Source organism: Myxocyprinus asiaticus, chromosome 6, assembly GCF_019703515.2.
Source record: "Myxocyprinus asiaticus isolate MX2 ecotype Aquarium Trade chromosome 6, UBuf_Myxa_2, whole genome shotgun sequence".
NCBI lineage: Eukaryota > Metazoa > Chordata > Actinopteri > Cypriniformes > Catostomidae > Myxocyprinus > Myxocyprinus asiaticus.
The window spans coordinates 43,816,244-43,839,714 of NC_059349.1; the positions used below are offsets into that span (position 1 = coordinate 43,816,244).

At 38.4% G+C, this 23,471-nt stretch overlaps 1 protein-coding gene across 4 annotated transcripts in view; it reads left to right on the forward strand.

Annotated features, from left to right (window-relative positions):
- LOC127443126 (protein EFR3 homolog A-like) overlaps positions 1–23,471 on the forward strand; it is a 95,959-nt gene that overhangs the window by 61,938 nt on the left and 10,550 nt on the right. For 3 of the 4 annotated variants that reach the window (XM_051701650.1, XM_051701652.1, XM_051701654.1), the window contains 11 exons: positions 5,482–5,560; positions 5,693–5,828; positions 8,293–8,460; positions 8,739–8,853; positions 12,893–12,944; positions 13,718–13,890; positions 14,024–14,099; positions 15,501–15,662; positions 16,085–16,216; positions 16,304–16,371; positions 16,978–17,105. In XM_051701650.1, coding sequence (XP_051557610.1) covers positions 5,482–5,560; positions 5,693–5,828; positions 8,293–8,460; positions 8,739–8,853; positions 12,893–12,944; positions 13,718–13,890; positions 14,024–14,099; positions 15,501–15,662; positions 16,085–16,216; positions 16,304–16,371; positions 16,978–17,105 — 1,289 coding nt within the window. The remainder of the gene's footprint in view (positions 1–5,481; positions 5,561–5,692; positions 5,829–8,292; positions 8,461–8,738; positions 8,854–12,892; positions 12,945–13,717; positions 13,891–14,023; positions 14,100–15,500; positions 15,663–16,084; positions 16,217–16,303; positions 16,372–16,977; positions 17,106–23,471) is intronic. The other variant, XM_051701651.1, reaches the window with a different exon arrangement.

Genomic DNA, 23,471 nt, shown 5'->3' on the forward strand with positions numbered 1-23,471 from the left:
ATACAATGCTTAACAATTTATTGCATATTATGTATGTATTAGTTTATTAGTTTGAGTAATAATAAAGTATTCATTATTTTCATTGTAGCCTAATGAAAGGAACATCTACACCTATTAATTTCAATGCATTTTGAACACTTAGCAATGTACTCTACACAATTCCAGCAAGAAACTTACCCTGATATACATTTTGTAAGTTCATGTGGGACTATAATTACATCAGTATTTTTTTATTATTTTATTAATGGAAAAAATAAATTTCTTACACATTTTACATATGTATAAAAATGTAAATGTTGAGAGGTGTTGTGGTGGTCATTCTACAGATTCTGTCTGACACTGCTTTAATAAATAGTTTAGCTGTAAAAAGGCTTATCAAACCATTGGATGCCGTGAACTACATCGCGCCCCCGCAATATTTATAATCTAACAGCCAGGGTAGTCATGCGCAATGGCGGGTAATTTTGCACATTTACCCGCCACTGTCATAAAGAAATGCCTCTAGACACAAAGACGTGTGCTTGAGGAAACACACCTGATTATATTTTGAAGAACAGACGAAAGATGCATGTGTCTAATTTGCTTTTTGGTTCAGAAGTTCATTTGCGCAGCGCCATCGAGGAACATGCGCAAATTGTGAGCTCTCACTTTTTTTTCCGCTGCCAGTCATCTGGGAGCAGTTTGTAAGAATAGTGTTGTCTATGAGAACACTGCTCAGACTATCTCAGGATGAATATGCAAATAACATGCAACAACATTGGGACTACAGGTGAATTGTCATGTGTGTCAATTCAGTAAAGCCCCAGAAATAGTCCTTGAACAAGTTTACTCTTTAGCCTCCATTTATGTTGCAAAATTATCATTATGATAATAGTAATAGCCTATGGTAATATGTTATATATTTTATATTCTAAAATAACAAAATTAGTTTGATAAGTTAAAATTATATATTGTGTATATATTGTTGAATACTAATGGACATTATGCAGCCTTATGGGTTCCTTTGCACTAATTAGTTACCTAGCTCAGACAACGCACTGATTGGTAGTTTTGCACATCCCTACCTTTTACCTGCAAATTATATATTACAAAGTGAAAACAATTTTCATTTCAGACACAACTGTTCTTCAGTAGGCATTTATTTCTGAGAAAAAGGAGTTAAAGTTTTTTTTTATCTTTTTATTAAGTTTTTATATCAAACCATCAAATCACAATACTTACAGAATCGCAATATCGCAATACATATCAAATCGGCTAGGAAATATAATTGTAATATCGAATTGGGAGGTCTGTGGCAATTCCCAGCCCTACATACAGTACACATACATTATCAGTTGCTGTGCCCCTATTGGTTTTTCTTTAGAGGGGCATCGTAGGAGCAGTCACACTGCTGACACTGGCAAAACTTTGTCTGAGGTTAAGATTAATTGCAAAGGCAATTATCCTGCCATCGGTGAGTATGTCACACTAAGCAATCAAAAGCTGACAATTTTGGCCTTGTAATGAAATTAATTTATTATGATTCCCCAAATTTGTCTCAGACAGCAAAATGGTTGCAAAAATGGTCTAGTGTGCACCCGACTTGACTCACTCCATTTCTCTCCCCTCTCTCCTGTTATTAGCTTATTAAACTGTTGGCAGTGTGCTCTTGCGGGTCTGTATTTATTAAAGTTGTGTGTGTGCTGTGGAGTGTGTGAGATTTGAATGTTGAGCTCCAGGGCAGATATCTGTACCTCTGATAAAACATAAAGCTGGTGTTCACGGAGAGAGACTGCAAGAGGGAAAAGGATTTTTTGGGTGGAGGGGGATTTCAGGCGTTCTGAAAATAGCTCTGATCGGATGGGGGTGAGATCAGATTGATGTTACCATGGTGACAGCAGGAAGGGAGACGATTGTGGCATAGAGGTTTAGAAAGCTGGAGATCAGACTGCGTTACCGAGAGATAAAGGTGTAGGGTCATTTCTTCAGAACCCCCCCAAAAGACTACAATTATTCATAAATAATATTGTTTATGTTTACAATCTTATGATGAATGGAATTACAAAGGATGATGAAATGTTCATCAACTGGAAAAACATCCATCCATCCATCCAGTCTGTCTTGGCTGACAAATCGCGTTTCCCTGTCTACCAATCACTGTGGGTGATTTGAAAGAGTGCGCTCATAAAACGTGACGTCATCCATAGCAACGAGGTCAACTCCGCCTTACTTTTATCATAAGATTTCCTTAGTAAAACTTGCTCTTAACATTGGCACCTGTGGCGTTGCTCTTAATATAAGATTTCCCATGGTCATAGAAAACTTGGAAATTTTAAAGTAAAAAGTCATGTAAATTATAACATATGTAATATAAAATATATACTTCAAATACAGTGTATATACTGTATTTTTATATACTGTATGTAGTACTGAGCAAAATTCTAATGCACATTAGATGTTTTTTAATATATTCTGCTTTAGTGTGTCAATAGTAAATATCAATTTTAGATTTACAAACATTCCTTTCGCAAATAGAATAGAAATAGAACAAGGAGTCCTGCAACAGATGGTATGATGGCCCCCACAGAGCCCAGATCTCAACATCATTGAGTCAGTCTGGGATCACATGAAGAGACATAAGCAAGTGAGACAGCCTAAATACATACAGTAGAACTGTGGCAAGATGGAATAACCTGTCTGCCAACAACCTTGAAAAACTGTGCGCAAGTGTACCTAGGAGAATCTAGGTGCTGTTCTAAATGCAAAATGTGGTCACACCTGATATTGATTTAGGGGTTTTTATGTTTACTGCACTTTGTATTAATCGATTAAAAATTATTCATAGCATTATTTTTTGAAAACATCCTCACTGTATAACATTTTTCACAACTGCCAAAAACTTTTATACATTACAATACTTTTGTTATGAGGTTGCATTATATATATATATATATATATATATACACACACACACACACACACACGCACACACGCACACACTGTACTATACTTTGGCATATATACTGTGTGTATATATGCAGTGGATGCTGCACACTTTTGGTATACTTATATATATATATATATATACATACAGTTGTGCTCAAATGTTTGCATACCCTTGGAGAACTGGTAATATATGTACCATTTTTAAAGAAAACATGAGTGAGCAAGCAAAACACATTTCTTTTATTTCTTATGGGATTCATATTCAACTGTAGGTTCTAACAGAATGGCACAATCATAAAATAAAACATGGCAACAAAGAAAAAAATGAAATGATCCCTGTTCAAAAGTCTGCATACCCTTAGTTCTTAATACTGTGTATTGCCCCCTTTAGCATCAATGACAGCGTGCAGTCTTTTGTAATAGTTGTCTATGAGGCCCCAAATTCTTGCAGGTGGTATAGCTGCCCATTCGTCTTTGCAAAATGCATCCAGGTCATGCAAAGTCTTTGGTCGTCTTGCATGAACCGCATGTTTGAGATATCCCCAGAGTGGCTCGATGATATTGAGGTCAGGAGACTGTGATGGCCACTCCAGAACCTTCACCTTTTTCTGCTGTAACCACTGGAGGGTCAACTTGGCCTTTTGCTTAGGGTCATTGTCGTGCTGGAAAGTCCATGAGCGTCCCATGCGCAGCTTTCGTGCAGAAGAATGCAAATTGTCTGCCAGTATTTTCTGATAACTTGCTGCATTCATCTTGCCATCAATTTTCACAAGATTTCCCGTGCCTTTAGAGCTCACACACCCCCAAAAATCAGTGAGCCACCACCATGCTTCACAGTGGGGATGGTAATCTTTTCACTATAGGCCTTGTTGACCCCTCTCCAAACATAGCGCTTATGGTTGTGACCATAAAGCTCGATTTTGGTCTCGTCATTCCAAATTACAGTGTGCCAGAAGCTGTGAGGCGTGTCAAGGTGTTGTCGGGCATATTGTAACCGGGCTTTTTTGTGGCATTGGCGCAGTAAAGGCTTCTTTCTGGCAACTCGACCATGCAGCTCATTTTGTTCAAGTATCGTCGTATTGTGCTCCTTGAAACAACCACACCGTCTTTTTCCAGAGCAGCCTGTATTTCTCCTGAGGTTACCTGTGGGTTTTTCTTTGTATCCCGAACAATTCTTCTGGCAGTTGTGGCTGAAATCTTTCTTGGTCTACCTGACCTTGGCTTGGTATCAAGAGATCACCAAATTTTCCACTTCTTAATAAGTGATTAAACAGTACTGACTGGCATTTTCAAGGCTTTGGATATCTTTTTATATGCTTTTCCTTCTTTATAAAGTTCTATTACCTTGTTACGCAGGCCTTTTGACAGTTCTTTTCTGCTCCTCTTGGCTCAATATCTAGCCCGCTCATTGCATCCACGTGAGAGCTAACAAACTCATTGACTATTTATACACAGACACTAATTGCAATTTAAAAAGCCACAGGTGTGGGAAATTAACCTTTAATTGCCATTTAAACCTGTGTGTGTCACCTTGTGTGTCTGTAACAAGGCCAAACATTCAAGGGTATGTCAACTTTTGATCAGGGCCATTTGGGTGATTTCTGTTATCATTATGATTTAAAAAGGAGCCAAACAACTATGTGATAATAAATGGCTTCATATGATCACTATCCTTAAATAAAAGTTTTTTTGCATGATCAGTCATATTTTCAAAATCAATGCCAAAATCTCACAATTTCTGCCAGGGTATGCAAACTTTTGAGCACAACTGTATATATACAGGTGCATCTCAATAAATTAGAATGTCATGCAAAAGTTCATTTATTTCAGTAATTCAACTCAAATTGTGAAACTCGTGTATTAAATAAATTCAATACACACAGACTGAAGTAGTTTAAGTCTTTGGTTCTTTTAATTGTGATGATTTTGGCTCACATTTAACAAAAACCCACCAATTCACTATCTCAAAATATTAGAATACATCATAAGACCAATAAAAAAATTTTTTTTAGTGAATTGTTGGCCTTCTGGAAAGTATGTTAATTTACTGTATATGTACTCAATACTTGGTAGGGGCTCCTTTTGCTTTAATTACTGCCTCAATTCGGCGTGGCATGGAGGTGATCAGTTTGTGGCACTGCTGAGGTGGTATCTACGGGGTATTGTCAAGAGGAAAATGAGAAACAAGAGACCAAAAAATGCAGATGAGCTGAAGGCCACTGTCAAAGAAACCTGGGCTTCCATACCACCTCAGCAGTGCCACAAACTGCTTAAAAAAACTATTTTTTTAAATAGCATTTGAGTAAATATAAGAAAAAAGTATGTTAGACAAATATGTTGAAAGTATGTTTTGTGCATTTCATTTGCTATTGTAACTTCTGTCTGCTATTTTGCTCTCTAGATAACGGTATCAGCATCCCATTTTAAAACCCATATTGATCTACCACTATCAATAAATATGTTGCATATTGATTGGGTTGGTGTATTGTTATTTTACTTATAAGACAGTTAACATGTGTTTATACTCTCATATAAACACAGCCCTGTTTTTTGCAGGCATTTAGACAACCACCGTCTGTGGGAGCCGAATGATTTTGCTGTGTCCTGTTTCAGGATAATCATGTACTCAATACAGGTAAAACAAACAGATTGTCACTCTCTGTGTGTTATTCAAATGTGACCGGATGCAGCTCTTGTTGATAACAGTGAGCAAAATCACTTCAACAGAATATGTTATGAGGTGTGTGTGTGTGTGTGTTTGTTTCAGGCCCAGCATTCTCACCATGTGATTCAGCAAGTTTTGTCTCACCTTGACACCCACAGTAAGAACACACCACGTGTCAGGGCAGGTATCGTTCAGGTGCTGCTGGAGACAGTTGCCATAGCAGCCAAAGGTTCCATCGGTAAAACTGAGTTCTGATCATATTATTATTGTTTTTGCTACAATCATGAATAATCAGTTTCATTTTCCTCAAATAGTTTTTGTCCTAACCACACACGACAAGCAACACCACATTCTGTCAATCGCTTAGTTTTTATTTTTGCTGTGAGTATACACCCACCCACCATGAACTCTCATTGGTCCAAAATCCTATTCATAACAGTATAATAGAGTGCAACAGTGACTGTCTGTTCACGCACATGTGCACTCTTCAAAAACCTGTTAGAATGCCACTTATGTGTTTACATGACCACATTAAGCCGCATTCTCTGGGAGAAACCTGGGTGTGTTAAACCGCTTTCTCTTAATCCCTTATATAGCGTAAGGAAATCAGCATTCCTATTTACATGACGTTTTAGAAAGCCGCTTTCTGCAAAAACCCTGGAATAACCAGTTTTCTTAAGTGCATGTAAACGTGGTGAGTTTGGTTCTGGATGTAAAAATCCCACTCTTTTTTCTTTTGTACCTGTAGGTGAACTTACTCTTAACAATAACAGACCTACCCTGAGCTCCGATTTTGTTAATCGATGATATGCAGTATGCTCCTGTCAAAGCCATCTGTTACTCCATCAATTGTTGCCCATCCACCTCAAGGTTCGACGTATTTTGCATTCTGAGATGCTATTCTGCTCACTACAGAGCGGTTATCCGAGTTACCGTAGCCTTTCTGTCAGCTCGAACCAGTCTGGCCATTCTCCGTTGACCTCTCTCATCAACAAGACGTTTCTCTCCGTAGAACTGCCGCTCACTGGATGTTTTATTTATTTATTTATTTATTTTTTTGGCACCATTCTGATTGTTGTGCATAAAAAATTCCAGGAGATCAGCAGTTACAGGAGTACTCAAACCAGCTTGTCTAGCACTGACAATCATGCCACGGTCTAAATCACTGAGATCAAATTTTTTCCCCGTTCTCCTGGTTTATGTGAACATTAACTGAAGCTCCTAACCCGTATCTGCATGATTTTATGCACTGCACTGCTGCCACACGATTGGCTGATTAGATAATCACATGAAAAAGTAGGTGTTCCTATAAAGTGCTCAGTATATTAAAATGCTTTTTTGCTTCAAAACGAAGTTTTTATTAATGTAATTCACCTCGTTGCTGGTTGGTATGGTTTGTGGCTTAGAACGCTTTTGCGAAGGATTTTATTAAATCTCTGGAAAAAATTAATGGGAAAAATACTTCTGCGCCAAGACTGCTGAAAAAGTGTGCAGGCACTGTTGTGCACCATTAAACTTTCAAATATGTTCTGATTGGTTGTGTTCAACATTTTTCTTACATTTAAAAAAAATAAATAAATAAAAAAAAAATGAAGTTTATGATTCCATCTTACATTGTCAAATGTAAATCTGCCTGTTCTTTTTTTTCTCCACCTCAGAACTCAAACTGTGGCTCATTTTGTCATCTCATCATCTCTCCTTGATTTCTTTTTCTTATACCCCCCCCCCCCCATTGCTTCTTTTTCCCCTTTTTCTTTCTGTATCTTCCTCATGTTCTCTTTCTCAGGTTATATTACTCCTGATAAAAACAATGCTTACACATTTCTCAGTCCTGTCTCTTCACCACCCAATATGTGGTTGGGTATGTTAACGAATGCAACTCTCGCCCAATCAAAACCTTCAGCCGGTCTCTATAATCCGGCACATGTATGCTGAACTGGTGCACTGTTCAGGGTCCATTATGTGGTATTGACTGATTAGTTAAGGTTGTGGATTTGGTGAGTGGCTGAAGGTTTTGTGGGTTTGCTGTGTAGGGTAACAGCAGCACCCACTAGCAGTCCTCTTTAGTTCCTGAGGCCATGTCCACACTAATTCTTTTTCGTTTGAAAACGCATAGATTTTTCTACATCTACGCCTCTCATCGACACTGAAGCAGCATTTTCCTCCACTTTGCATACTTTGGAAAATTATGACATTAGTAAACTTAAACAGAGGTTTCAAACTTAAACGCATTAGTGTGGCCTGAGTAAAAAAAAAAAAAAAAAAGGGTTTTTAATATCATATTGTGCTACACAGTGTTTGTCAACTGGTGGGTCATGACCAAAAAATGAACAAAACTATGCAAAGTAAAAGAAAATACAATCCAGACTACATTAAATATGTGTTCACTCACAACATGGATAAACATACAGTATGTTTGGCTGCCAAGAGCATGAAAACATCCAAATTCAAAAGACCTTTAAAAGCCAACAATAAACCAGTTAATACAGTTTAATGTTTTAGTTTAATGAAATTACTTTTACTTTTGTATCATAAACTGTTTTAAAAATCTGTGTCCTGAAGCAAAGCCAGTTGAGAACCACTGATGTACATGCAGTAAACCATGAGATGTTTTTTGTATACACTTGGCTAATAGACATATGTTTTTGTGTTGCAGTGACTATACCCTGTGTATTTACTTGTGTGTGTGTGTGTGTCCACAGGGCCCACAGTCCTGGAGGTGTTTAACACCTTGTTGAAGCATCTGCGAATGAGTGTGGATTTTGAACTGGGTGATGGATCGCGCAGAAACTCTGCAAGCAGCCTTTCCTCCACCCGCACCAAAGAAAGCGAGGAGCGTTACGTACAAAATGCTATCATACAAACCATCGGTGGGGCAAAATTTATCATTTACCTGACTGCTTATTCTTTTAAAGGGGTAGTTCACTTATTCTTCATTTACTCACCCTCATGTTGTTCCAAACCTGTATGATTGTTTTTCTTCTGTGAAACACAAGAGATGTTAGGCAGAACTATATGAGGGCGAGTAAATAATGATTATTTTCATGTTTGTATGAACTATCCCAATAACGGAGATCTGACCTGTAGTGACTGTCAAATGCTTTTTTACTGAACACATATAATTACATTGGTTTATTGATTTATGTAGGTTTCTTTGGAGGCAATCTTCCTGATTATCAGAGAGCAGAAGTGATGATGTTCATAATGGGAAAAGTTCCAGTTCACGGCACACCCTGCCACACCCTGGACACTGTCAAAATTGGGTAGGACTGTGTGTGATGAGTGTGAGTGTGATTTCCATACTTTTACTAAGTACAATATTTATATATTGTGCTGTGATGGTAAAGTACATAATTTAAGGTATGAAATAAGCCAGTGCATCATTATTAGACCTTTAAAACAGAAAATATTAGGACCAGGGATGGAAGGGTTGCTTTTAAAATGTATTCCACTACAGATTACAGAATACATGCTGTAAAATGTCATTTGTAATGTATTCCATTAGATTACTCATTGTCAGTAATGCAATCAAAATACTTTGGATAACTTCTTAAGTACTGGCAGATTTTTTCAAAAAAAAAAAATAATAATACACAAGCCTAAATATCTTATGAAGTGTGGCTTCTCAAGTACATTTATTTTAATTAGATTTTTTACAGGAACAAAATACTAAAATTCTTATTAAGAGTAATATTTTTGCAGTACATCTTTGCACTTATATCAAAGGTCTTACTAAAAGGGGAAAAAAAGATCTAACGTGGATTTTCTTGATAGAATTCATTATAAAATATAATTGCGACTGGTAACAAGTGCATCTAATTGCTAGAAATTCTACTTTACCTTGACATAATGCTAAATGTTCACTTAGCAGTTTACATAAGGAACTATATCTGATGCTCCAAACATACTTCAAAATCCCACAGACTGTACACAACATCTTTTTTATAGCCCAACCGATATGGGATTTTTGAGACTGATACCGATTTTGGGGGGGATTCACCGATTACTGATATGGTGACCGATATAGTTCATTTTTGAGCTGGAATGAAAACAGACCTTTTCTATGTGGATTGTGCACTGATTTTGCACCGATATGACTATGCAAAGGTACTCAGAATGCTGCTTTCTTAAATATTTTTATCAAAGAATATTTGACATTATTATATTTATTTATTTATTTTTTATTAATTTTTTTTTTTTTTTTTTGGATTTTTCCCCTTTTTCTCCCAATTTGGAATGCCCAATTCCCAATGCGCTCTAAGTCCTTGTGGTTGCATAGTGATTTGCCTTAGTCCGGGTGGCGGAGGACAAATCCCAGTTGCCTCCGCGTCTGAGACAGTCAACCCGCGCATCTTATCACGTGGCTTGTTGAGCGCGTTGCCACGGAGACATAGCGCGTGTGGAGGCTTCACGCCATCCACCGCGGCATCCGCGCTCAATTCACCATGCGCCCCACCGAGAACAAACCACATTATAGCGACCACGAGGAGGTTACCCCATGTGATTTTGAGTAGTCTATGGGCAATATAAACATTTTTATTTTATTGAAAAGCTTTGTTTTTGAAAATAGTAAATTATTCGTTTGTGTTATGGCTCTTTCGAAAAAATGCATCAACCAAAAATTTAAAAATTGGCTCCTTAGTGAAAAAAGTTTCCCAACCCCTGACTTCATGTGTTCCAGTTAAACCCATTGCACGGGTTCCGCCAGTAGTGGGCACTCACGCAACGCAAGTAATGACGTACATCTGAGACCATGAGATGAAGGGAAGTTAGCGTGATAATATTTTGAAATGGAACGCAGCCCTACAGTCCACAGCAATCCATCTTGCAATTGAATTGTGCCTAATTTTGCATAAACAGCATCTGTGTCAAGTTAACTTAGAACAATACATCTCGAGATGACTACATTCGGAAATGCGCTCTGTCCAGCTGTGTTTGAATGCAAGAATGTGTCCTCATCTTGTGATGTCACAAGTTTCAAGCAAGTCTTTGTGTGGTTTGTTCTCTGTACGGATGTGAGTTGTCTATACAGCTGGAGTTTCGCGTACTGACCTCTGCTAAAAAGAGGTGATACTTCAAGCTTGATTTGCTCGGATGCTAGAAATATTCCTTAGCGATATTACTCCGCTGTTGTCCTGACTCCTGAAACCACGACTGGACTGATTGAACAGCTGTCGCACTCGCTTCTCATGACACTGCCGGATCTTCTTTCTCAGCTTATGGATATGACATAAAAACACACAAGGACAAATGACATATGCCTGCGATTTCGTGCCTAATCCGACCCGACAGCTCAAATTCCCTCAAAATAAAAATCATTATTGTAGGCTTACTGTAGTAAATTGGGGTAAGACAAGGGCATGGTTTTGAACATGATTTTTTTTTTTTATGTACTCAGTATTTAAATTTTGTTAATTGTAACCAAAAAAATCTTACATTAGTGCGGCTTTAAACAACAAGACACACAATACAAACACAATGCAAACACAAATGTCTATACACATGGTGTAATACAGTGCATCCGCAAAGTATTCTTTCGCTTCACTTTTTCCACATTTTGTTATGTTACAGCCTTATTCCTATATTATAAAATGGGTTAAATTCATTATTTTCCTCAAAATTCCACAAATAATACCCCATAATGACAACGTGAAAGAAGTTTGTTTGAAATCTTTGCAAATTTATTAAAAATAAAAAATGAAAAAAAAAATCACATGTACATAAGTATTCACAGCCTTTGCTCAATACTTTGTTGAAGCACCTTTGGCACCAATTACAGCCTCAAGTCTTTTTGAGTATGATGCTACAAGCTTGGCACACCTATTTTTGGGCAGTTTCTCCCATTCTTCTTTGCAGGACCTCTCAAGCTCCATCAGGTTGGATGGGGAGCGTTGGTGCACAGCCATTTTCAGATCTCTCCAGAGATGTTCAATCAGGTTCAAGTCTGGGCTCTGGCTGGGCCACTCAAGGACATTCACAGAGTTGTCCCGTAGCCACTCCTTTGTTATCTTGGCTGTGTGCTTAGGGTCGTTGTCCTGTTGGAAGATGAACCTTCGCCCCAGTCTGAGGTCCAGAGCGCTCTGGAGCAGGTTTTCATCAAGGATGTCTCTGTACATTGCTGCATTCATCTTTCCCTCGATCCTGACTAGTCTCCCAGTTCCTGCTGCTGAAAAACATCCCCACAGCATGATGCTGCTACCACCATGCTTCACCGTAGGGATGGTATTGGCCAGGTGATGAGCGGTGCCTGGTTTCCTCCAGACATGACGCTTGCCATTCAGGCCAAAGAGTTCAATCTTTGTTTCATCAGACCAGAGAATTTTGTTTCTCATGGTCTAAGAGTCCTTCAAGTGCCTTTTGGCAAACTCCAGGCGGGCTGTCATGTGCCTTTTACTGAGGAGTGGCTTCCGTCTGGCCACTCCACCATACAGGCCTGATTGGTGGAGTGCTGCAGAGATGGTTGTTCTTCTGGAAGGTTCTCCTCTCTCCACAGAGAAACGCTGGAGCTCTGTCAGAGTGACCATCGGGTTCTTGGTCACCTCCCTGACTAAGGCCCTTCTCCCCCGATCGCTCAGTTTGGCCAGGCGGCCAGCTCTAGGAAGAGTCCTGGTGGTTCCAAACTTATTCCATTTACGGATGATGGAGGCCACTGTGCTCATTGGGACCTTCAGTGCTGCAGAAATTTTTCTGTACCCTTCCCCAGATCTGTGCCTCGATACAACCCTGTCTCGGAGGTCTACAGACAATTCCATGGACTTCATGGCTTGGTTTGTGCTCTGACATGCACTGTTAACTGTGGGACCTTATATAGACAGGTGTGTGCCTTTCCAAATCATGTCCAATCAACTGAATTTACCACAGGTGGACTCCAATTAAGTTGTAGAAACAACTCAAGGATGATCAGTGGAAACAGGATGCACCTGAGCTCAATTTTGAGTGTCATGGCAAAGGCTGTGAATACTTATGTACATGTGATTTATTTTTTATTTATTTTTTTTTATTTTTTTTTTATACATTTGCAAAGATTTCAAACAAACTTCTTTCACATTGTCACTATGAGGTATTGTTTGTAGAATTTTGAGGAAAATAATGAATTTAATCCGTTTTGGAATAAGGCTGTAACATAAAAAAATTTGGAAAAAGTGAAGCGCTGTGAATACTTTCCGGATGCACTGTATTTATGCCGTCAATCAGCGGTGTGTAGCAGTGGTTTGTGTGTATCATGTGCACACATATGCGCTTTAAATTCGAAGACTGGCCTAATAATACTGATAGTGATGTCTAAACTCTTCTTTCTTTCAGGCATCTGGGCACCAAGAGAATTCAAGCAATGCTGCTCAGTTCTCTCATTATGGTGAATCTCTTTTCTTTTATCTCGATCTGTGTGTGTGTGTGTGTGTGTGTGTGTGTGTGTGTGTGTGTGTGTGTGTGTGTGTGTGTAAGTGAGTGGTGAAGAAAGCACACTTACGCTGTTATCATCGGTCACATCAGACTATCAGATCATGACGGGTAAAGATATCAGGCTTAATTTCAATCTCTGAGCTTGTTAGAAAAGCCCATTCACACATTCCTGGAGGGAGTTTCAAAAGGTTTCTAGACAACAGACCGCATGGATCATAACATCAGATTACTGCTGCCTCTGGCTTTTTCTGTCCTTTTTTAATGTCCAATTTTGCCCCCTGAAAATTCCATCTGATTCATGGCTGATTTTAGACAGGGCATTTGTTCAGGCAGTGTTGCCCGGCAACAGGCAGGAAATGGGCAGCGGGTTGAGCCATAAAATGGTTATTTTGGTTGTCAACCGCTTTTGCTCTTTTGTCTCCCCCTACTGGTCCCATAGAAAGTTCCTAGATCTACCAGTGATCTACCCTTATAACACTATGGGGGGAATTCACTAAGATAGAGTTGTGCCCGGTAAATCAGCAGTTTTTTGCATGTGCTGTCTGAGCACCCAATTAACTTAAGGAATTATGCAGATCAGGCATGGATGTGGTATGTGTCAACTACTTATGTGTGTATTGTGTTGTTGAGGTTTATATCTAAGGCAGTAGTTGGAACCCCCACCCCCCAACCCCGGAACAGGGTTGAGAACCACTGATCTAAGGGATTATTTGTGTGTGTGTATAGGTGACATCAGGGTTTAAGTGTAAGACGATGTGTGCTGGTTTACCCGCTCCATTTCTCGAGCCGTTGTGCTCCATTTCTCTGATGGAAGATAGTGAACTCCGGCAACTTGTCCTGGAGATCCTGCACAACATCATTGATCGTCATGACAACAGAGCCAAACTCCGCGGGATCCGGTAGGGATATTTAAACACTTAACACACTTGTGTGCAAGTGAATGTGTGAAAACACTTGAGTTGTGTGTGTGTGTGTGTTGCTTTAAAATAAACTCTTACTAAACTGTTTTTATGTATATGTGTGTAAATGCAGGATTATTCCTAATGTAGCTGCTCTGAAGATTAAAAGAGAGAAGATCTCCAAACAGGATGTGGTTTTCATGAAAAAGGTAAAAGATTTTATACACAAACATTGCAGTTACACATACAGTCACTCTTAAAAAGTGTTTGGACACTTTCTGATGCCGAAAGGTGAAGTATTTAACTTTTTTTATGTCAAAATATATTCTACTATCTCAGTTTATTGTTCATTGACAACTATAATTAAGCCATTCGTGGGTTTTCCTCCACCAAAATTATAAACACTGAGCCTCCCAGGCATTAATAAAGCATTGATGTTTATATTTTGAGCGGCCCGCTATAAACTTATAGCGTAAGTTTAGGGCGTGGCTACTTGTATTAAGCTGTTCTGCCGGGGAATATGAACATCTATGGCAGACGTGTACAGAGGAAAAGAAATGTAGCTTTGCCAAAATTCGAAGACTTGCTAAAAGACACAGAGACAGAGAGAAAGCAGAGTGAACTTTTGCGTCGCATTTTCAAGGTGGAAGACTTCGATGGAGACACCAAACTTGCCAAGTTTCTTCTCGACAGGTAAGCTACGCTCAAGGTATTGCCACACAAGTTAGCTCATTACTGTTGAGCTTCAGATAAATTCAGAAGATATTCGGAATATGTATTGTTACACTTACTAGTTACTAGATGAACCATCCTACATTATGTGCTGGATCCCCTGCACACCCAGCTGCCGTTCAGTCTGGCGATGCTATTGGATGACCTGATTTCTCTGCCATGCTTTCTGTCCAGTGTGCATATGTTATAGTGGTCTTGTTTATTACAATGTTAAATATTTTATTTAGCTTGGCCTATTTGTTCATGGGGAATCAGAGAGTGCGAAAGGGCGTGATGAGTCTAAAGGTTGTTGGCAAAGGTTGTTTGAAAACATACTTTGTTTTTTAATTCCATGTGGTGCCACTAGTAGTGCAAAATTACATACTTCACCTTTAAGTCGCACTTTAAAAATGTCTGAATGTGATGGCATTAGATTTGAAATATCATACCAGGTGGCAAACAAATGACGATAGACCTTTTCTCATAACTAACTTATTTGAGCCATTTTTGCAATTACTTTTAACCAGCTTTTGTCATTATGATTTGTAGTGGATGTATGAAGTTAGTTCACCTCAAGTCCACACAGGTGTCCTTACAGAGTAAACACAGGTCTAGTTTATCACATTAACTATGGACATGCTCCAGTGTCCGAATACTTTTTGAATTAATTTTGAGTAATTATATTATTTTATCACTTGAAACTTTACAAACTTCTTTTTAAAGTTTGAAATGTTGTGTTTGAAAAGTTTGCGCTGTATATATTTAAAATAAATGCCACTTGGTTTGATTTTTGTTTTATAATGCATAGACATTCATACATTTTTAACTGTGTCCAAATGCTTTTTGGGGCCACTGTAAATTAAAAATTCTACAAGCCCTTAATCTCTCTCTCTTTCCAGCATGGGCAACAGTTATACAGACACATCTATCTAGGCTGTAAGGAGGAAGATAACGTGCAAAAGAACTTTGAGCTGCTCTTCACAGCTCTGGCCCTCATCACTATTGAACTGGCCAATGAGGAGGTGGTGATTGACCTCATGCGGTTGTCCATCGCCCTACAGGTGTGCACACCTGGACATACACTTGGGTCATTTTCACACTAGAACTTTGGGTGCAGACCCAAATCATGTTTTTTTAGTTGTAGTAAAAGCCTTTTTCTGAACTTGTGTGCACTCTGGGGAATCACAGTCAGATCTGCTTGAAAACATAGGTCTGGGGAACGATCTGTGTGGACACCAGTAAGGTTTGCAATTGGTATGAAAGGTATTTTGGTACTTTGCAGTGGTACTCATATTGGTGACATCAGTATACCATGGTTTGGAGCTAAATAATACAATGTAAACAGAGAATTGCGGAGGGAGGTTTCGAGCTCAGGATTTGACCAAACTATCCAACTAAGTGTGAAAACAGCCTCAGACTCAAGCTGAACTATACAGTACATTTCTGTTTATTATGCTAATCTCTGTGTTGTGATTGGTTGAAGGACATGGCTCTGATCAATGAGGAGAACATGCCCATGTTTATTCGCTGTGGCATCATGGCATTGGTCGCCGCCTATCTCAACTTTCTCAGCCAGATGATCGCAAATCCATCTTTCTGCCAATATGTCAGCAAGGTAACCGCACACACACACACACACACTTACGATATACACATATACCTACACCTTATAGAGTCCTGTAACACTCCTTCTCTCTGTCAGGTGATTGAGCTGAGGAATCTGGATGCTTCGCACCTGCTGCCTGAACATGTCTTCAGAGAGAAGTGTGTGTGAGTATTACTTTGGGCTGCAACTAACTATTATTTTGATCATTTATTAACCTTCGATTATTTCTTCGATTAATCGACTAATTGAATAAAAAAGACTCGCTTGCATGATTCAAACACATGAAAAACCACAAGCACTCTGTCAACACACCTGTGACTTGATGCAGCAACCGGTCCACATTAAGCTATATGTTTAGGATCTTCTTTGAAACGTTTATAAAGTGCTCCTGTGAGCCAGACAACTTTGGTAGTGTTTATTCAACTCATCTCTGCCTTTTTTTTATACACGTTATCATGCAAACACCTGTAAAGTGACGTCACTGGAGTTTCTTCCATGCACGCTGCATAGTCCAACTAATCGATAATGAAATTCGTTGTCGATTATTTTCATTATCGATTTTATCAATTAATTGTTGCAGCCCTAGTATTACTATGTTTGCATGTATTCATTCTGTGTATTTACTCTGTATTAGTAGCTACCTGATGCCACATCTGAAGATATAAGAATTAATTACAATAATAATAATGGCATAACATATTGCATATATCCTGCTTTATATGTTTGTATGCATGTTATGTATGTTTCTGCATGTTTTGTGTATGGATCAGGCTCCCAGATTCTCTGGATCGGGATGACATCGGTCTGTATTTTCAGACGGCTGATTTGGCAGAAGCTCTGACTGTACCTGGTTATAACATAGAGAGACTGGCATTACCGTACATTCCCCAGGTTTCAGGTAATCGCACACACTTCCATACTGTATAGAAAGGAGATGTTCAAGGATTATTATTCTAATCCTCAATCTTTAAAGGCAATGTGAAATGACAAATATACCCTATTTACTTTCTTAATAAATGTTCTTGGCTTGTTAGTGCACAATTCATCATTCTCTAAAGAGAAAAAAACTTTTCTTAATCTTTCAGTAAAATGTAATAATGTTTTCTGCCTCTGAAATTACTTTTCTTTTTACACAAGCAAGACTTCTAGGCTGGGGAAAAATCAGTATTAACCAATAATGCCGTATGCCCACTTTCATGATCCAGTCAGTTGCAAATGGGTAAAATCAAGTCCCAGCTTAAATTATTTCTCCATTTCTCTTGGAAAGACATCACAATATGGAAGTAAATTGGGTTGCAAATGCCATTTCATGTTGTTTTAAAACACTTACTCTTACTTTACATGATCTTGGTGCTAAAATCAATCACCAAGACACTTTCAACAGTAGTGCTCATGTTGACACCTCTGAAATAGTATTTTTCTGTTAATACTTATTCCTGTACTGTGTCTTTCTCAGTCATGTATGAATTCATCCACTCTTTCTTCTCAGCTTTTGCCTTGTTGGTTTTCTGTGTTTGCGCTGTAGTTCTGTACACGGTAGGAAAGATTCTGCACAGATGCAAACAGACATCCAGAGGTACCATTATTGAGTTAGTGAGGTCACCTGTCTGTATGTGGTTAGAAAGTTCATTTTTAGTAAGAATAGTAGTTAGATACAGTACTCCCCAGAACTCAGAACCACACCTGTTACCATGGCTGCAGATGTACAGGTGCATCTCAATAAATTAGAATGTCGTGGAAAAGTTCATTTATTTCAGTAATTCAACTCAAATTGTGAAACTCGTGTATTAAATAAATTCAATGCACACAGACTGAAGTAGTTTAAGTCTTTGGTTCTTTTAATTGTGATGATTTTGGCTCACATTTAACAAAAACCCACCAATTCACTATCTCAAAAAATTAGAATATGGTGACATGCCAATCAGCTAATCAACTCAAAACACCTGCAAAGGTTTCCTGAGCCTTCAAAATGGTCTCTCAGTTTGGTTCACTAGGCTACACAATCATGGGGAAGACTGCTGATCTGACAGTTGTCCAGAAGACAATCATTGACACCCTTCACAAGGAGGGTAAGCCACAAACATTCATTGCCAAAGAAGCTGGCTGTTCACAGAGTGCTGTATCCAAGCATGTTAACAGAAAGTTGAGTGGAAGGGAAAAGTGTGGAAGAAAAAGATGCACAACCACCCGCGAGAACCGCAGCCTTATGAGGATTGTCAAGCAAAATCGATTCAAGAATTTGGGTGAACTTCACAAGGAATGGACTGAGGCTGGGGTCAAGGCATCAAGAGCCACCACACACAGACATGTCAAGGAATTTGGCTACAGTTGTTGTATTCCTCTTGTTAAGCCACTCCTGAACCACAGACAACGTCAGAGGCGTCTTACCTGGGCTAAGGAGAAGAAGAACTGGACTGTTGCCCAGTGGTCCAAAGTCCTCTTTTCAGATGAGAGCAAGTTTTGTATTTCATTTGGAAACCAAGGTCCTAGAGTCTGGAGGAAGGGTGGAGAAGCTCATAGCCCAAGTTGCTTGAAGTCCAGTGTTAAGTTTCCACAGTCTGTGATGATTTGGGGTGCAATGTCATCTGCTGGTGTTGGTCCATTGTGTTTTTTGAAAACCAAAGTCACTGCACCCGTTTACCAAGAAATTTTGGAGCACTTCATGCTTCCTTCTGCTGACCAGCTTTTTAAAGATGCTGATTTCATTTTCCAGCAGGATTTGGCACCTGCCCACACTGCCAAAAGCACCAAAAGTTGGTTAAATGACCATGGTGTTGGTGTGCTTGACTGGCTAGCAAACTCACCAGACCTGAACCCCATAGAGAATCAATGGGGTATTGTCAAGAGGAAAATGAGAAACAAGAGACAAAAAAATGCAGATGAGCTGAAGGCCACTGTCAAAGAAACCTGGGCTTCCATACCACCTCAGCAGTGCCACAAACTGATCACCTCCATGCCACGCCGAATTGAGGCAGTAATTAAAGCAAAAGGAGCCCCTACCAAGTATTGAGTACATATACAGTAAATGAACATACTTTCCAGAAGGCCAACAATTCACTAAAAATGTTTTTTTTTATTGGTCTTATGATGTATTCTAATTTTTTGAGATAGTGAATTGGTGGGTTTTTGTTAAATGTGAGCCAAAATCATCACAATTAAAAGAACCAAAGACTTAAACTACTTCAGTCTGTGTGCACTGAATTTATTTAATACACCAGTTTCACAATTTGAGTTGAATTACTGAAATAAATGAACTTTTCCACGACATTCTAATTTATTGAGATGCACCTGTATACTTGCTTTCCTGTGTAGCAACTGTGTCAGATTTTCTGTAGGTCCTGATTGTGTGTAGTACGACTCTAAGCACTTAGGTATAAATATAAAGTGTAATGTGATAAATTAGTCTTGTTTAACTGTTTTATACGCTGCTGTTGTCTGGACTGTGGAACCGGTAGGTTGAACAGAGAATGTACACACTGGTTTGACCTCAGGTGCTTGGGACTCAGGGAGAGTGCTGATGTAGTTTCATTTGACTTGGTTATTCACAACTTATAGTGACCTTTTTGGACCTCACTTTCTTTCATCCGATGCTATCGTGCTTGAAACGAAACACCTAGAGGAGAGGGTACTTTTGACCCATAAAAGCTTGGTCATAGATAGGGCTGGGTAAAAATAATTTTTTTTCGATGCATCTCGATCTTCTTTTGGGATTCTTAAATCCCAAGATCGATTTTTCACTCTATGTGGCAACCCTTTATAATGCAAGTAAATCACTCGCATGTGCAACCAAATCTCACACTGTATACTTAAAATGTCTATGATGAGCCACTGGTTAGTAAATGTTCAGATTTCACTCTCCAGTGATTGAGTAGTATAGTGGAGAAGAAATTATTAGCACAGAGGCCCTTTCACTGCGTGTTGAGAGTAAAAGTTTGGTTTAACTTGTTCTGTGTGTCCAAAGATGAGATCAATGGATCCACATGTCATTGAATAATGTCTTTTTTAATACCCTTGTTTTTTGTCAGTCAGTTGTTGATTTAAAAACAACAACAAAAAAAGAAACATTTAATTAAAATCACACATGGATGCACTAAAGAAATGATGCACGTCTTCTCTCGTTATACAGGTATGTGCTTACTGGCTGATGCCGTTAGTCTTAAAGAGACAGTGCCAATTAAGCATGTGTTCTGCATATCAATGTAAATACTTGTAAATAGTACAAATTATGCAAGTAAACAATAAAAATGTAACAAAAGTATATATGCAGCTAAAATGTGACCCATTTGATGGAAAAACTAATGATAAAATATAATTTGTAAAAATAATTAAGAGCATTAGCTGAGAGAGAATTTATTTTATATGTAAGCAAAATAGACATTGTAACAGAAATATATCCAAATGAATCGAGATTGGATTTGAATTGATTCGAGAGCTTGTGAATCAGAATCGAATCAGGAAATATGTATCAATACTCAGCCGTATTCATAGACTATACAGTTGTGGCCAAAAATATTGGCACCCTTGGTAAATATGAGCAAAGAAGGCTGAGAAAAATATGTCTTTATTGTTTATCCTTTTGATCTTTCATTCAAAATATTCAAAAATTCTATCCTCTAATGGATATCAAAAAATTGCTTTAAGTTTTATATAAAAAAATATATATATATAATTTTTTTTAATACTTTTTATTTTATTTTTTTTATAAAACTTGTGTTTTTGCAATTTTTTGCAAACAAAACAAACTTTTGGCAGCCAGAAATTCGTTTTGTTTGCAATTTTTTTTTGTAATGTACAGATTTTGCTCTTATGGAAAGAAATCAGTACTTTTATTCACCAAAGTGGCATTCAGTTGATCACAATGTATAGTTAGGACATTAATAACATGAAAAATTACTATTACAATTTGAACTTAAACTACTTCAAAGAGTTCTCATCAAAAAATCCTCCACATGCAGCAATGACAGCTTTGCAGATCCTTGACATTCTAGCTGTCAGTTTGTCCAGATGCTTAGGTGACATTTCACCCCACACTTCCTGCAGCACTTGCCATAGATGTGGCTGTCTTGTCGGGCACTTCTCACACACCTTACAGTCTAGATGATCCCACAAAAGCTCAGTGGGGTTAAGGTCCATTACACTCTTTTCCAATTATCTGTTGTCCAATGTCTGTTTCTTTGCCCACTCTAACCTTTTCTTTTTGTTTTTCTGTTTCAAAAGTGGCTTTTTCTTTGCAGTTCTTCTCATAAGGCTTACACCCCCGAGTCATCTCTTTACTGTTGTACATGAAACTGGTGTTTAGTGGGTATAATTCAATGAAGCTGTCAGCTGAGGACATGTGAGGCGTCTATTTCTCAAACTAGAGACTCTGATGTACTTATCCTCTTGTTTAGTTGTACATCTGGCCGTCCACATTTCTTTCTGTCTTTGTTAGAGCCAGTTGTCCTTTGTCTTTGAAGACTGTAGTGTACACCTTTGTATGAAATCTTCAGTTTTTTGGCAGTTTCAAGCATTGTATAGTCTTCATTCCTCAAAGCAATGATTGACTGATGAGTTTCTTGAGAAAGCTGTTTCTTTTTTGAAAAAATTTATTGACCTAATATTGACCATAAGACATGCCAGTCTATTGTATACTGTTGCAACTCAAAAACAAAGACAATGTTAAGCTTCATTTAACAAACCATATAACTTTCAGCTGTGTTTGATATAATGGCAAGCAATTTTCTAGTACCAAATTAGCAATTTAGCATGATTACTTAAGGATAAAGTGTTGGAGTGATGGCTGCTGGAAATGGGGCCTGTCTAGATTTGATCAAAAATAACTTTTTTCAAATAGTGATGGTGCTGTTTTTCACATCAGTAATGTCCTGACTATACTTTGTGATCAGTTGAATGCCACTTTGGTGAATTAAAGCACCAATTTCCTTCCGAAACAGCAAAATCTGTACATTATTCAAAACTTTTGGCCACCAGTGAATATTTTTGTCAAATATACTGTATGTGTGGCACAATTATTGGCACCCTTTTATTCAATACTTTGTGCAACCTCCCTTTGCCAAGATAACAGCTCTGAGTTTTCTCCTATAATGCCTAATGAGTTGGAGAACACATGGCAAGGGATCTGAGACCATTCCTCCATACAGAATCTCTACAGATCCTTCAAATTCAGAGGTCCATGTTGGTGGACTCTCCTCTTCAGTTCACCCCACAGGTTTTCTATGAGGTTCAGGTCAGGGGACTGGGATGGCCATGGCAGAACCAACCAGGACCAATTTTAAGCTTTCTGGCAGAGGCAGCCAGGTTTTGATTTTTTTATCTGTTGGTGTTTGATAGAGTCCATGATGCCATGTATCCGAACAGGATGTCCAGGACCTCTGGCATAAAAACAGCCCCACAACATTAAAGATCCACCACCATATTTAACCGTGGGCATGAGGTACTTTTCCATATGGCTACTTCTCTGTGTGTGCCAAACCCATCTCTGGTGTTTGCTGCCAAAAATCTCTATTTATGTTTCATCTGGCCATAGAACCCAGTCCCCATTGAAGTTCCTGGCAAACTGAAGACACTTGAGTTTGTTGTTGGATGAGAGTAGAGACTTTTTTCTTGAAACCCTCCCAAACAACTTGTGGTGATGTAGGGGACTTCTGACTCCAAGACCCAACTAATTTCTGCAGTTCTCCAGCTGTGATCCTTTGAGAATTTTTGGCCACTCAAACCATCCTCCTCACAGTGCATGGAGACAATATAGATACACGTCCTCTTCCAGGCCAATTTTTAACATCTCCAGTTGATTGGAGCTTCTTAATTACTACCCTGATGGTAGAAATGGTCTTTTTCAATGCTTTAGCTATTTTCTTATTGCCGTTTCCCATTTTGTGAAGCTCAGCAACCTTTTGCCGCACATCATAACTTTATTCTTTGGTCTTACACATTGTGATGGATGACTAAGGGAATTTGGTTTATGTGTTGCCTCATATTTATACCCCTGTGAAACAGGAAGTCATGGGTGAACAATTTCATGTTCCTAGTCACCCAGGTGTACTAAAAATGTCAAATATGAATGGGAATATACTTCAGATATATTTTACTCATAAGAATTTGTAGGGGTGCCAATAATTGTGGCAAACGTGTTTTGGGGGGAAATATTTATTTAATTTGAGATTTTCCCTCCCTTTAATTTAGTTTACTTCAATTAAAGGTTAGATTTTTGTGAATATTTTAATGAAAGATTAAGAGGATAAACAATTAAGACATTTTCACAGCT